This window comes from Crocodylus siamensis, chromosome 5 (genome assembly GCF_052110815.1).
Source record: "Crocodylus siamensis isolate JL-2025a chromosome 5, ASM5211081v1, whole genome shotgun sequence".
Taxonomy (NCBI): Eukaryota; Metazoa; Chordata; order Crocodylia; family Crocodylidae; genus Crocodylus; species Crocodylus siamensis.
In genome coordinates, this window is record NC_143399.1 from 32,894,887 (window position 1) to 32,909,525 (window position 14,639).

Below are 14,639 nucleotides of genomic sequence, written 5' to 3' on the forward strand. Positions count from 1 at the left end.
ACTACTTCTTTTTAAAATAAAAGAATGCCATCATGGTCCAAGGAAGAAGTAGAGAGTGTGTATGCCTCTGAACCCGTGCCTTCTTGTGGCTGGGATGTGTTAGGGGTTTGAGTTCATAATAAAGTAGGGTTCAAAGCCATATAGATTTTATTTTATGGTTTTGATCGTTTGCTAAGAAAAATGTGATAAGCAACTAAATGGGAGCAAGTTAAAGTTATAAATATTTCCTTAGTTGCTATAATAGAAAGCTAACATATTTACAGGTGCAAAGGTTACAAAAAGAAGTAAAATTAAAAAATCAGAGTCTTCAGGACACAAGTGAACAAAATGTCCTCCTACAACAAACTTTGCATCGGCAGCAGCAAATGTTACAAGAAGAAACCATTAGAAACGGAGAGCTAGAGGATAGCCAACTTAAGCTTGAAAAACAGGTACAGTACATGTGTTTATAATGAGAAGAATTTAATAGTGTAGATAAGGATAAATACCTAAATGTATTTATATACATTTCTGTGATATTTTAATATCTGAATGTCTCTTTGATACCTACTTTGTTTATCATTTTAATTATCAAATGTAGCTGAAATAAATAGTATAGAAGCCTGGTTTTAAGAGGTACAAAATACCTGCAACACCAGTCCATTTCAGCTGGAGCTGTGGATGCTTAGTACTGTACTCTGAAAATCAGGCTTTGTAGATTTTAATTAAAAATAAGCTGGAATACAGAATGTTAAGTTTAATTACTATGAGTTTAAGAAATTGTGTGTTTTCTGAAAATACAAATTTCTGTTCTTTGACTTTTCTCTGCTTAGATTCAAAAACCGCAGCTGTCATGTCTTAAATCCTCCTTATGTGTCATTTTGAAGAGATTATGTACCTTAATTATTAACTTAGAACACTATATTAAATAATATTTTAAATAGGTATCTAAGCTAGAGCAAGAACTTCAAAAACAGAGAGAAAATTTAGAAGAAGAGTTGAGAAAAGCAGAAGGGAAACTCAACATAGCTTCTCAAGAAGCAGATTTAAAAAGACAGAAAGTCACTGAACTTACTAGCACAATCAGGTATGTTTAGAACATTTTTATGTTCTATGTTAGTTTCATGTTGTTATACTACTAATTTTTCATATAAAACGTGATGTTCTTAAGGCATCAAGCTGTTTAATAGGTACCTTCAGAATAATACTTTCATAGATTGTAAAGCTGGAAGGGTCCTCGGAATGAATCAGCAAGCTGCATAAGTCTGCATAATTTTAAGCGAGTGAGTAGTTGCTCCATACCTTGTTAAATTATGGACTTTTATTTTTGGCTTTGTGACATTTTTATTAACTTACAAATGGTTATCAAGACTAGTCCTCTAGTAGGCCTTTTTTCAAGGAGAGTTCATAAATACTATGACTTAAGTGTCATACCTGGAGATAGGTGCCTTCTTGAAACTGGAGCCTGAATTGAGAAGCAATAAATACTGATTTTATTATTGAACTTGCCATTCTCTTTGTTGAATAATGGAGGAGAAAACCCCTCTAATATCTATTTCAGGACGTAAATTTGAAATATAAAATATAAAAAACCCCCCAAAATAACTTATTATCTACAGTGCACAGTTACTGTGGTTCATTTCTGGTTAAGATTAGTTAAACCATTTCATTTGAGTTCCTTTGCTTTTTTCCCCACTGATTCCACATCAGATATGTTCAGTTTAGAAAAAAGTGAAAGCATAAAGTAAACTAAATGTAATTTTTCTTTTGGGGACACTGTCTAGGATTAGTATTTGAAATGCAGTTAGAAAGATTACAGTTTAATTGACTTGTTTAACCCATTTACTCTTGAAATGGCATTCAGCAGCATACAGAGCTGATAAACCTTTGAATACATCTGTCTGCTTGTGTTCATTTCATATGCAGATCATTGGAACAGGTATGAAAATAGCAGTCTGTTATTGTACTGGCTTTTTAAGCAGGAAGGAGGGCTGGCTTCACCTTATTTTAATCAGCTTCTGCTTCTGTGATACTGTAAAATTAGGATTTAAGTGATAGTTTGAAGTACACAGTCATTACAGAAGCTACCAAGGAGCAAGGGAGAGAACTCAGCTTTTAGGTGCCTCAAGACTGTCTCCTCATCGAGAATTGCAGGGACCAAGGAAGGCTGCTGGAGTCTTTGCATTTGGGGTTGGACTCAGCCTGGTAGAGAAGGAACTTCTGTGAACTGTAGCCTTTTAATAATTTGCCTAGGTTTTTCTGTAACCTGTACATTGTGCTTTTGAGGCAAGGGCCTGAGACTCCCATATGAAATCTGCATATCATAGGCTGGCAGGTTTTAACAGTAATAACACTTCTGACATTCAAAATTAAATAAGACTTATGCATTATAAATAAAATTAAAATTGGAGTGGGTTGACATACTTTACCTTGTCTTATTAGTAGTGTGGGCACACAGCTAATACGTTTTAGACTTTATGAATGGGATTATGGAATTATAATGATAATTTTAGAATGTGATTATGTAATGTATTTAACAGACAGTTTAAATGTAGTCTGTGACAGCAGGGGCTGGTCATAAGTCTGGAAATCCTTTTCACTCCCATGTATATACTTAGGTAGTCTTATGATGATAAGAAAATTGATCTATTCTCCTATAATATGACCAGGTTTTTTTACCCATAGCATTGTTTACTTGCATTATTACTTCCACTCACTGTAATAATACTTGGCACGTTTATAATACTTGTAAATTAATTGCCTGATAACAGAAAATATAAATTTAATCTAGCCTTACAAGAATTTTGTAAGTGGTCTTAAAAGGAAGGGGAAATGACGTAAAAGGACAGCATTGCTTTGTTGCAGATATTAGAGTAGAATTCAGATTTCTCGATGTTCAAAAACATATTAATCACAGATGCGTACTTATTCCTCAAAACATACAAGGGTTTACATATGTTGCTTATATTATTTCATAGTTCATTAATATTTGTTAATTCTTCTTGCTTTCTTTTTTTATTTAGGCAGATTAAACTAGAGATGGATCAATGCAAAGATGAACTTATTGATATGGAGAAAGAACTAATACAATTAAGAAGAGATGGTGAAACAAAAACAATGCAGCTAAATCAGTTAGGAATTACTTTGGAGCAGTTGCAGTCAGAAGTAAATAAAAAAACAAACCAAGGTAATTTAATGTATTTTACCCTTAAAACTTTCAGTTTAAGGTTATTTTGCTTCTGCTTTATGTATATGTTTTTCCCTGTCCAGTTATTTACTTTGTAGTTTACTTACAAGTAATGCACACAAAAGGCATATGGAGAATCCAACTGCCAAATTATCCATGCCTGAGTAGTGAGTGTAGACTCATAGTTAGCTGTGTTAGTCTGAAGTCTGGCAGAAGGTACAAAATCGACCCCTATTTCTGCCTAAACAGTGAGTGATCACTGTTCTTAGTACTTTTGGGGCAAACGCCACATGTCTGCCAGCCTTCCTAGACAGTAAAACTTTGCAATCAAGCCACCTAGACCCTGGAGCTAGTACCACAGTGTACTCAAGCAGCCCTCCCAGCCCCAGAGCCTGCCTTCCTGTGTAGGAGGTCTGGTTTCTTGCTTATGCTGCCATGTTAACCTTACAATATTTCAAGGTACCTGGGCTTAACAAAGGAAGGTTCTATCCAGTTCTAATGTGCATTTCTTCAGGGGGGGTTTTCCACGTCTTCTGTGAGCACAGAATTTGGTCTGAGTCACAAGTTGGCTACGTTGTCTGGTTGTCTTACTTCTGATGGTAGGTTGGCCTCCCTGGCCTAACAAAGCACTCTTTTTTGTAGTACGAGCCCCAGGCTTCACCTCCGCCATCTCTTCTTAGGTACTGTGTAAAGGAGCACCAAAAGTTAGTGGCCGTTTTTTTAAAAACCTTGCATACTAAATACATCCCTCAGGTTTCTAGAAATGCAGTCTCAAAATATCTGAGAATGAATAAATTAGTAATTTTTCAGTCCAGAAATCTAAAGGGGTTTTATTTCCCCTTTTGTCAATGTTACAGTAGAATTAGAATCTAATCCACAGTGAAAAACAGAACACTTGGCTTTTGCAAGGAAGTAGAATCTAATCCACAGTGAATACTTGGCTTTTATAAAACAGTAGAAATAATAATTTGACACAGATCTCTCAACCTTACTATTCTTTCAATAGAAAAAATACTAGCCTGCGAGGCCATTCTGTCCAGCCCATGGGTCCCGGATGGCAGGGACTCTATGGAGCCGGGCCAGCTCCCCCTTCTTGCTGCTGTTGCAGCCCAGCCTGGCTCCATAGACCCCTGCCAGCCTGTGGTCTGCTCTGTGCCCCACTGGTACTGGCCCTGGGACATTGGTCCCAAGATGGTGACCGGGGTTGGGGGCCACCCGTTAAGGGGCAGGTCCAGGCTCAAGGCATTTTTCCAACCCGTCTTCCCATGTCCTCAAGACCTTTCTGGCTAAGAACTGGCAAAACCTTGTCATTTTCCCTTCCCCTTTTACTCCCACCATGTTCATCATGCTGATAAATTTGGTGTACGTAAACACCTCTATGTCAGGCATTCCCCATCCTCCTCCTTGTTTTCTCTTGTATGTTTGTTGTCTTGCCACCCACTGTTTTTTTTCTGCCCTTTGAAAAAGGTTCTCAGCTCTCTCTGTATCTGTCATGCTTGCCACCATGTTGGAGGAAACACAGTTCCTACATAGAGGATCACAGGTAGTAATATTGCCTTTACTGGTTCCACTTTTCCTTGTTTAGACAGCTGCCTCTTTCTTCAGACACCTATTGTCTGTTGTATCTTGGCAATTTATCTTTACCCAGGCCTTGTCACCTTTCCCTTTCATGTCCATCTGTATGCCAAGGATTTTCATTTCTTCTGTTTGGAGCTGCAAACTGTAGTCTTCCAGCCCTTCCCAGTTCCCTATTTCCATTAGTGTGGTCTTATTTTTATTAATTTTTGCACCTGCTCTCTTGCTGTAGTCCATTGCATGTTTCAACACTATCAATTGACAGCTTATCTTGGCCTAATACTGTGATGTCATCCATATATAATGTGCACTTAGTTTCTTCTCTGCCAGGGGTATTCATCCATGTGATCAACCTTTCTCTTGTTATGTTTTGGGCCAATGCTTCTATGACACAAACAGCTCTGCTGATATTGGGTAGCCCTGTCTTATGCCAGACCTTATCTCAAAGTCCCAGCTCAAGTGACTGTTTATCAATATCTGGCTTTTGGGTGTCTCATAGAATGATCCAGGCCATACAGTTATTGTATCTGGGAATCCCATTTTCCTCGGGATCACGAGCATGAACTTATGCTCTACTCGATCATGTGCTTTCTCCAAATCTATATTCACAACCACTGTGTTTCTTTTCCTCTCTCGGACATCTACCAAGTGTCCCTTATTTTAATCATAATGCATCGACAGTTCTTCTCCCTGGTATGGCACATGACTGGTTCTCATGAATCAATTCTGATAAATTGCCTCTTATCTTTTGGGCCAAAAAATTTTACAAACATTTTATAATCTGTGTCCAACAGTGTGATTGGTCTCCAATTCTCTATTTTTTCGTTCTCTCCTTTTTTTTTAATGATAAGGACTACAACTCCCTCCACAAACCTTTCAGCTATTTCACCCTGCTCCCAGGTTCTGTTCAATAACTCTACTGGGTCCTGCCCTATGTATTCCCAAAATTTCTCATAAAATTCACATGGTAATCCATCTCAGCCTGGTGTTTTCCCCCTCTTTTTAGTTTTCTCATTGTTTCAAACACCTCTTTAGGGGTGATTTCTCTTTCCATCTTCACTCTTTCTTCTTTGTTTATTCTTTGTACAATTTCCTCTACAAATGACTGGACTTTCGTTTAGTCTGTCCCTTTACTTTTATACAATACTTTTACTTTTATACAATACTTTTACTTTTATACTTCATAGTAGGATCGTGCCACTTCAGGCACTTCTTCCTGTCTCATTACTCTTTTCTCTTCTGTTGTCATCGCTGTCAGCAGTCCCTTTTTTGCTGCTTTGAGTTTGATTGAGAAATAGTTATTCCATGTTTCTCCTTCTTCTGGCCATGGTGCTCAAATTAAGAAATTCTTCTCTTTCACTATTTTCCTAAACCATGTGTTGATTCATCTCTTGTTCTCTGCAATCTCTTCTTTCTTGTTTTTGCCTTATGCTGCTTGTTTTTGCAACATCTCCAATTCCCCCTATAGGGTTTTCAGTTGTCATCTCTACCTTTTGCACTTCCGTCTGTCCTACTTTGTGGAAGAACTCTTCTGTTCATTTCTTAATCATTCTCCACCAATACCATGGGTTTTTAAAGTATTTTTTCACTGTTTTCTAGTATTTATATCGTGCTACCTATTCCTTGCAGAGTTGTTCATTATAATAATTTTGTGTTTAGCTTCCACACCCATTTCCCTCTCTGACTCTTCTGGCCTGTTCTTAGTTTAACTTCTAGTGCTTACTGGTTACTCATTGCAACCAGTGTTACATTCTTTCATATCACTTCCAGTCCCTCTGGTGCTAGGACTACATCAGTTCTTGAGGACCTCCTTCCTCCGGGGTCAAATCTTGTTGCTTTTCTGGAGTTCACCCCTACATCTACCAATCCTGCATTTTTAATCATTTCCCTTAGGATTTTTGCCAATATATCCATTGTCTTGTCGGTGCTACATCCTTCCTGGGCTGCTTCTGTTACACAGTTGAAATCACCTACAGTGATTCGTTTTGTACCCCCATGCATGTATATTTCTAGTTTCTGGAATAATTCTGTTCTTTGAGCACTGTTTGTGGGCGTGTAGATATTAAAGATTTTTATCTCTTTCTCCCATTGTTATCACTAGTTTCAGTATGTGCCCGCACACTATCTCTTGGAATTGTTTGAACTGTACTCTTGGATTCTTTATCAGACGTGCCACTCCCACTGCTTTAGAGCTTTCTGTTCCAGACCACCATGATGGTCCAGCTGTCCATCTTTCCATCAAATGTCCATAATCATTCTCTGCTAATATGCTGCATTCTTGAAGACCCATTATATCTGCTTCTAATCATTGTAAGATGCATTCTACCTTTCTCCATTTCTTCATTGTCTGAATACTTATTACATTTAAAGATGTTATTGTAATCTCCATCAGGATCTTTCTCAGAGGTCTTCTATGCTACTGCTCTCTGATGTCGTAGTTTGTTTTCCTTCTTCCAGCCATATTGTTGTTTTTGGTCTGGTTTGCACCTTTCTATTCAGAGCTGGATCGTCTTCCTCTGCTTTGTTTTCTCTCGCATTCTTCTATATCCCCCCATCTGCTTTTCCACCTCCTTTTCCTTGCTTGTCATGTTTCCCCCCCACATGTTCTACCTTTTTCTGGCACATGGATTTGGACTTCTTCCTTTTCCCTTTTGGTTTCCCAGCATCCTCTTCCTGTCTGTTTTCTTCCTCCATTTTCTGTGACTACTCGGTTTCATTCACTTTTGTTATTTCTACATCAGAGCTATCTGTTTTGCTGTACCTCTTCCTCTTCCACTATCATTGCTTGCCTGGCTGCTTCTGTTATAATGTCAGTGCTTGGTCTCCTCTCCAGTTCCAGCTCTTGTGGTGTTTCTTCTGCTGTGTGGATTTCCATTTGCTCCACCTCTGTTTTTTGTGTTCCTCTTACTTCGCTAGCATAGACAATAGGGCGGTTCCTATAAAGGTGCCCTTCCTCCTTACAGATTGTACAGTTAAGTGTCTTCTGGCAGTCTCTGGCTCTATGGCCTGTCTCATTACATCTGTAGCAGCAGGTTGATACACAGAATGCTGCAGTGTGCCCTTTTTTCCCATACTGACTGCATATTTTGGGCTGCCCGTGATACATTATGTATCCCCTTTGGGGTCCTAGCTGGATGACTGAAGTGTTTCACTCTTCCGCTGTCAAATTTGTCTTTTTCCAGGGTTGCTCTTTCTTTCCACACCTCTCTCTAAATTTTATACTTATCTAAAACTCTCCATCCATCCTCTGATATCTGCTTCATGTATTATTTCTGAGAACATCCTGACTATTGTGACACACTCTTGGGATTGCTCTCCAGCTAGGAATCTAATTCCTCTCAGGGTTACATCATCATGCTTTTCCTTGTATGAATTCCAGAACTCTTCATAGCCCTCTCTCTCCCAGAACATGATTTGTCACGCTCTTTGGTTTCCAAATGTCAGCAGGCTTGTTACTTGCTCTAGTTTTATTTTTTCAATGTTTCAAAATTCTAATATTTTAAAAACCTAAGTCTGTCTGTCTGTCTGTAATGTTTTATTGGCACTCTGATTGGCTGACGGAAACAGCCGATCAGAGTGTTCCAAGCGTGGGGGAATGCCACCATGATTCCAAAGCTGCACTGAGGACTGGACAGAGGGTGGCCTCAGTCCCCCCACCCCACAAGAGGCAGGACAGCAGCAGCATGGGACCTTACAGGGTGGCAGTCCATCCCAGCCCCTTCACCCCTGCCCATATCATTCTTGGTTGGTATTATATATAAGTTTTACAAAGTCTTTTGGCAGGCATCCTACATGCAAGTTTTGCCTGCCCTCAGCCATATGGCTGCAGAAGCAAGCTAGGGAGGAGCTACCAATTTCCATAAAGTGGGCTTTAAGACCCAGGACTTTGGCAGGTACTAAACCACGCTAAAAGATCAGTTATCCCCTGGGGAATATCTGAAGTCCCTGCTGGGGGTGGAGGATGTTTGCTGGTTGTAGGGTGACATATAGTTTTGGACTGACTCATGGTTTTGGACTTGATTTGGCTGATTTGGCTTAGAACACAAAAATTTTGTTTAAAAAAAAGGTATTATGTAGAAGCTTTCAGTTAGAAAAAGGTGCAAAGGGGCTGATTAAAAGTGTATTTATGGAGTACCTGCGCTAAAACTTGAAGCAGTTTCAAAAAAGGGTAAAATGCCAAGAGTTCCAGGTGAACTAAGTTAGTGGGTACTATATACAAATTGCTACAAGCAGAGTTTATTTCAAGGTCATTGTTTTCAAATTTGCTCCATACTTCTGTGTGCTTAGGGAGAGCAAGAGTTTGACAGTAACGAGTGAGGGAAGAAGTTTGGGACTCAGGGGGCAAAGGGGTTACATGACTCCCCAGATTTATTTTCCTTGATGTAGCAGTGGGAAAGGGACAAATTCAAGGCAAACCTCCAATAATTAGATTCTGTACCTGGAAAATTATATCAAATTCATAAATTTTCCATATATAAAACCTAATGATGATGGGGCTCTTATAATCAGGATATTCTTATATTTGAGTAAACATGGTACTTTTTCTACTTGGTGCAGTTTTCTTTAAAACTCAGAACCGAACAAAAAGAATTGAGGAGGCTGGGTAACGTACAGCCTTCCTAAACTTAAGCTGTAAATGTTTGGTACTATGAAAGTGTTCTCATGGAAACTGGTGGGGAATTGCTTTTCTTGAATGTCCTTGAAACTTGTTAGTGTTAAAAACAGTTGAATGCTAGAATTTTTAATTTGTAGAAGCATCACTTAACCTAACTTATTGGTCAGTACACTTTTTTTAACCATTGTAGTGACTGAGTTAGAAGATAAACTGCTTCAGAGTGAGACTTGTCACAAGAATGCCTTACAGAAAATAGCAGAGCTGGAGGCTGAGTTACAGAATGCCCATGGAGAGTTAAAAATCACTTTGAGACAACTACAGGACCTGAGAGAGATTCTTCAAAATGCACAGTTATCACTGGAGGAGAAGTATGCTGCTATCAAGGATCTGACAGCTGAGCTTAGGTGAGCTAGCTTTCATTGTGATCTTAGAAACAGTGAAACTTGTGGTTGTTGTTTTCTGTAGTATTTCTATCAGTTCTCTGTAATCTCTATATAGTTAATAGTTTGGGGATAACTCAAAGTAGTCTCTAACGTTTTCAGTGTCTAAAAAGTGAATATTTTATAAGGAATTACTGTGTTGGAAATGTCTTCAAAATCTGTTAAAATAGTATTTCCCAATTCAAATCTTAAAAATGGCCTGACTCAAAGACATGCTGAGGAGCCACAGCTGTTCACTGAAGTTACTGGGAGATATGGTCACTGAGTACCTTTGAAAATAATAACATCTTACATTGTAGGTACTTAAATGTTGGTTTAATTGCCTGACTCTAGGCACCCACATTTGAAAATACTAGGTTGATTTCAATGAGATATGTATTCATTTGCTCAGTCAAGAAATTAAATAATTTCTATCTTAAAAGTTTTTCACATCTAGAAGTACTTTATATAATGTGCTGAAAATAGTTTTTAATTTTCATTTGTCATTTTAAACTTCTGATTGAGAGTGAGTGCTTGGGAGCTTGTCTGCTAAGAGAAGCAACACTTAGAGTAGCTTCCATCTCTGGCTCTCCATCCATGGAGAGCTCTCTATCCATATCAATATTAAAGGAGGCCATGAGCGGGGGAGAGATCTACAGGAACAGAGTGCATGCTACCACTATCAGGAAAAGAGAGGAGTAATACCTGGCTTCCAGCTCAGGTCCTTGGTTTATGTAAGGGAAGAGACGGTTACCATGGTGGCATCTATTTTAAAGGTTTTATTTAACTTTTTCCACATATGCATGTTATCTCACTCCCTTTTTGCATCATTTGCTGCTGTGTGCCTTTCTTTCTTTCTTTCTTCATCTCTTCTCCCCACTATCCAATAACATTTTTGGAGTGGGCAAGTGAAGCACCAGCTTCAGGCATCACCTTAGTGGAGACACCAGGATGGTGGCTCCTTGGGGAGTCTATGCCCTGGGAGCAGGAGCAGCCCCATGCTGCTACTGTTGTACCTGACTACTAATGCATGTACACTGTGCTGTTGCTCTGGCAACAAGAGGGGTTGGGAGACTAAGATGCAGCAGCTGGGAGATGGCCAAAGCAGGTAAGACTCCTGCCCACCCCTGCTCTCCATCAGGGTTTGCACAGGGCACAAACCCTTCTAGTTATACCTCTGCCCATATACACTGTATGAAATAGTAGTCTAGCGCATAACAGCTGCTGACAACTGTTTGGTGGCTAGGAGCTTTCAAGTAAAGCCTATGGAAATCATGTGGAAAGGGCAAGTGAGAAGGAAAATCAAATGCCTCGTGGGTTAAAGAAGTATCAGGTATGGCAGCAGCAGTAGTTTCCTCCTGTTCAAGTACCTGTGCATGCCTTGCAAATTCAGATTTCTCTTCAAGAGAGAGAGAATCAGAAATTTAGACTGTCTCTATCTTTATAATGATATAGAGGGCATCATCGAGGCAGAGACTGTCTTAATGAGGAAGTTATGATTGAATGTTAAATACGATGCACAATTAAATTAATTTAACTATTTTTTAAAATATGGGGGTTTTCAAATGCAAGGTCTTTCAGATTTATGAAAATATGATCTTTTTGAAGCTGGGAGTTGGTGAGGTGCATCTTTACAAAGGAGAGAAACATCTACGTGCTTTTATTTTTCACATGGAAATTGCAGGCAATGCAAAGGTGAAATTGCAGATAAAAAGCAAGAACTGCTTGACATGGACCAGGCACTGAAAGAAAGGAACTGGGAACTGAAACAAAGAGCAGCTCAGGTTGGATTTTTTTCTAAAGCATGGTACTAGAGTATTTCTTGTTAAGCAGCTGGTTACTTAAAGCTCAACATTTGGTAAAAATGCCCAAATTATTGTTGTAGTCTCACTCCTGCAGAGAGCTTTGCTGACACAGAGCATTCATGTAGTCACCAGAGGCTATACAAATGGCTACTTCAGACTACTGCTTAGTGAAGGTGCTAAAGGATAGTGCTTCTTAGTTTCCGAAAATTTACTTTTTCTCCAACCTTTAGGTCTGGGTTTAAATCAAATTAAATTTACCTTCACTTCTGTATACATTACCCCTTATACCAGAATTAGTATAACATCCTTATTGTATTGACGCTCACATTTTTTAAAATATGAGTTGAATATTTTCCTTTCTCTGCTTTTGTGAGACTCCCATTTAATACTGACCAAGCTGATATGATCTGCATTTGAATCTCTGGCAGAATTTTTTCTCTCTCCCACCCCAAAGACTGTTCTTACATAGTAAGATTAGCTAGATAAGTCTGGGTTTCAAGGTTTAATTCCTCATCCAGTTTTTTTAATGAGAATAAGGTTGATATTATTTGCTCATCACAAATTCATTCCTCAAGTGGTCATTTGATCCAAATGAGATAACTGGTATGCCTGTTTTCTTGCTACCAGACAATAGCAAGATTACCAGATTACTCACTGCAGGTGCTAAATGGGCCCTTAACTGCTTCTTGTAAATGTAAATCCCTAAAATGGCTCTTGTCTTTTAATAATAAAGTTACAGGATGGGCAATAATCTCTCAGTGCTTGACATATTGTCTTAAGACTCCTATCATGCTCTGAGATCCCTCTTGTTCTCTTGAATCTCAGAACACATTTGCTTAAATCTAAAGTAACTTCCTAAACATGCAGTTGAAAATCTTACTGTGGAATTATAAAGAGTTTTTGCCTGAAGTTTACTTCATACCTGTTCACAACTTTACTGTTGATAATGGTTTCAGGATCAGGAGACAAGTCCTGGAGCCATTGTTTAATTAGTCTTTTCAAAGTCACTTTATTAGAGAGTTACTGCTTGTCACTCTCAGCAATGAAAATTCTCAGAGAAGAAAAATTTCTTCCGAGATTCTACAAAAGTTGAAGGATCTGAAAGTGCCTGGTTGCTACACCTCCTTGTACAGCATCATGTGAAATAAAATAGGCATATTCCAAGACTACAATTCTGTACTGATAGTCCACTCAATGAACTGCAGTTAAAGTTGAGTAATTGATCTTGTTTTACATGTTGAACAGATGTATGGAATTAGAATTGTTTTCCCCTCTTCTCTTGTACATGGTTTGTTAGAATAGATTTCTAGACTCTAGATGTCAAATCTCTATGCATTGTTGTGTGGCTGCACTGTGCTGTCTGGAAGGAATTTGTTTCACTGGGTGTGTTGAGTTCTTTGCTATTCTATAACAGTTTTCCCCTGAAGTTCTTAATAGTACTTCAAAACAAAGTGCATAATGTTCATTATTCCTCTTACCTGCTTTTAGGTTACACAGTTAGATATGACTATTCGTGAACACAGGGGAGAAATGGAGCAGAAAATAATCAGATTAGAAGGCAGTTTGGAGAAATCTGAATTAGAAATTAAGGAGTGCAACAAACAGGTACTTATTCATTGAAAAATCAGATCCTGTTAGTGTGGTTGGAACTCATGACTTAATGTCTGCATGTGACAGGGCAGGACTGTCCGCCTGGCATATGGCTCCCATGAAGTTATCTGCAGCCCCTGGGCTCCTAGCTCTCCTGCTTCTGCCCAGCTCTCCCACTGCCACCAGAATTTCCAGGCTCCCTCGTCCTCCTCCATCTTCTGCTTCCTACCCCTGTGTTGGCAGGGCTTGAGGGAGCCTGTGGCAGGGGAGCTCAGGGGAGAACTGGGACCACAAGTGGTATGGGGGTGTGGTGCAATACATGGTGGGAGAGGGAAGGCGGGGAGGCTGTGATGTGGTGTATGGCTGGGGGCCATGGGCACCCCAGCCACTCAGAAGCTGGAAAGCTTTGTAATAAGGGAATGGATCCGAGTTAAACTGCCTTAAATTTAGTCCAGAGAAAACAAAATGGCAGGTTGCAGGGGGCCCTTGTGGTTTTGGTGATATCTTTTTAATCATCAAAAATATTACAGTTGATAAATTAAAACAAATTTTCTGAAAGAAACTGTAGTATGGAAAGAGAAGTTTAGTCTCATTACTTTCTGAAAAGTGCCCCTTAATATTGCTCTTTTATAATGGGTTAAAATTACAAAAATTAGTAAAGGGATTTAAAGACAGTAGTAGTTGAAAATACTTCTGACTTAAGTTTTGAAATTTTCAGTATTTTAGTGTGTCCCATAATTCTAGTCTTCTTAATATATGGTCAGATTGAGAGTTTAGATGCCAAACTACAACATTCTAGAGATGAGCTTCGTGAAAAAGAGTTTGAACTGCTGCAGAGAGATCAAGAAATAAATCAACTGAAAAAAGAAATTGAAAGAAAAGAACACAGACTCACAGGTATTGAAAAGGTAAGGTGTTTCCTTGGGTGAATATTTTTTTTCCAATGAACCATGATAATAAAAATAAAGTTTATATCTATATCTATATCGAGAGAGATAGAGATGTATAGATAGATAACGAGAGCACGCTGTTAAAATAAGTAAGGTACAATGGGAGTGTCTACATGTGCCCTCCGTGGTGCCATTGTTATTGCAACGTCATTTAGTTCTCCTTCTGGCAGTACTAAATAATGGTGCAGTAACAGCTGTTATTGCACCACCTGGGCAGCACACAGTTATTTTTAACTGCTATGTTGCCCTAATGATGTGCTATAATGAGGTAGCTTATTGCTACAGTGATGTAGCATCTATGTCATGGTTTGTGCCTGCCAGTGCTACATCGCTGTAGTGATAAGCTATGTCACTGCAGCAATGTAGCATCACTTGTAGACATGCCCAGTAGATATTATTTTACAAAGAATATAAAAGTTTATAGGCCCACACTGCTTAGTATAGGTGTTAGAAAGAAACTGGTTTTCTGGGTGAGTTACTTCATAATTGTCCTGTATTGAGTTTCTTGCACCTTTCACT

The 14,639-nt window shown here is 38.8% G+C and overlaps 1 protein-coding gene across 9 annotated transcripts in view; it reads left to right on the plus strand.

The window, feature by feature from the left end:
* CCDC18 (coiled-coil domain containing 18) overlaps window positions 1-14,639 on the plus strand; it is a 53,596-nt gene that overhangs the window by 24,970 nt on the left and 13,987 nt on the right. For all 9 annotated transcript variants that reach the window (XM_090046629.1, XM_090046634.1, XM_090046627.1 and 6 more), the window contains 7 exons: window positions 264-431; window positions 924-1,066; window positions 3,003-3,166; window positions 9,547-9,760; window positions 11,460-11,559; window positions 13,069-13,185; window positions 13,935-14,078. In XM_090046629.1, coding sequence (XP_089902755.1) covers window positions 264-431; window positions 924-1,066; window positions 3,003-3,166; window positions 9,547-9,760; window positions 11,460-11,559; window positions 13,069-13,185; window positions 13,935-14,078 — 1,050 coding nt within the window. The remainder of the gene's footprint in view (window positions 1-263; window positions 432-923; window positions 1,067-3,002; window positions 3,167-9,546; window positions 9,761-11,459; window positions 11,560-13,068; window positions 13,186-13,934; window positions 14,079-14,639) is intronic.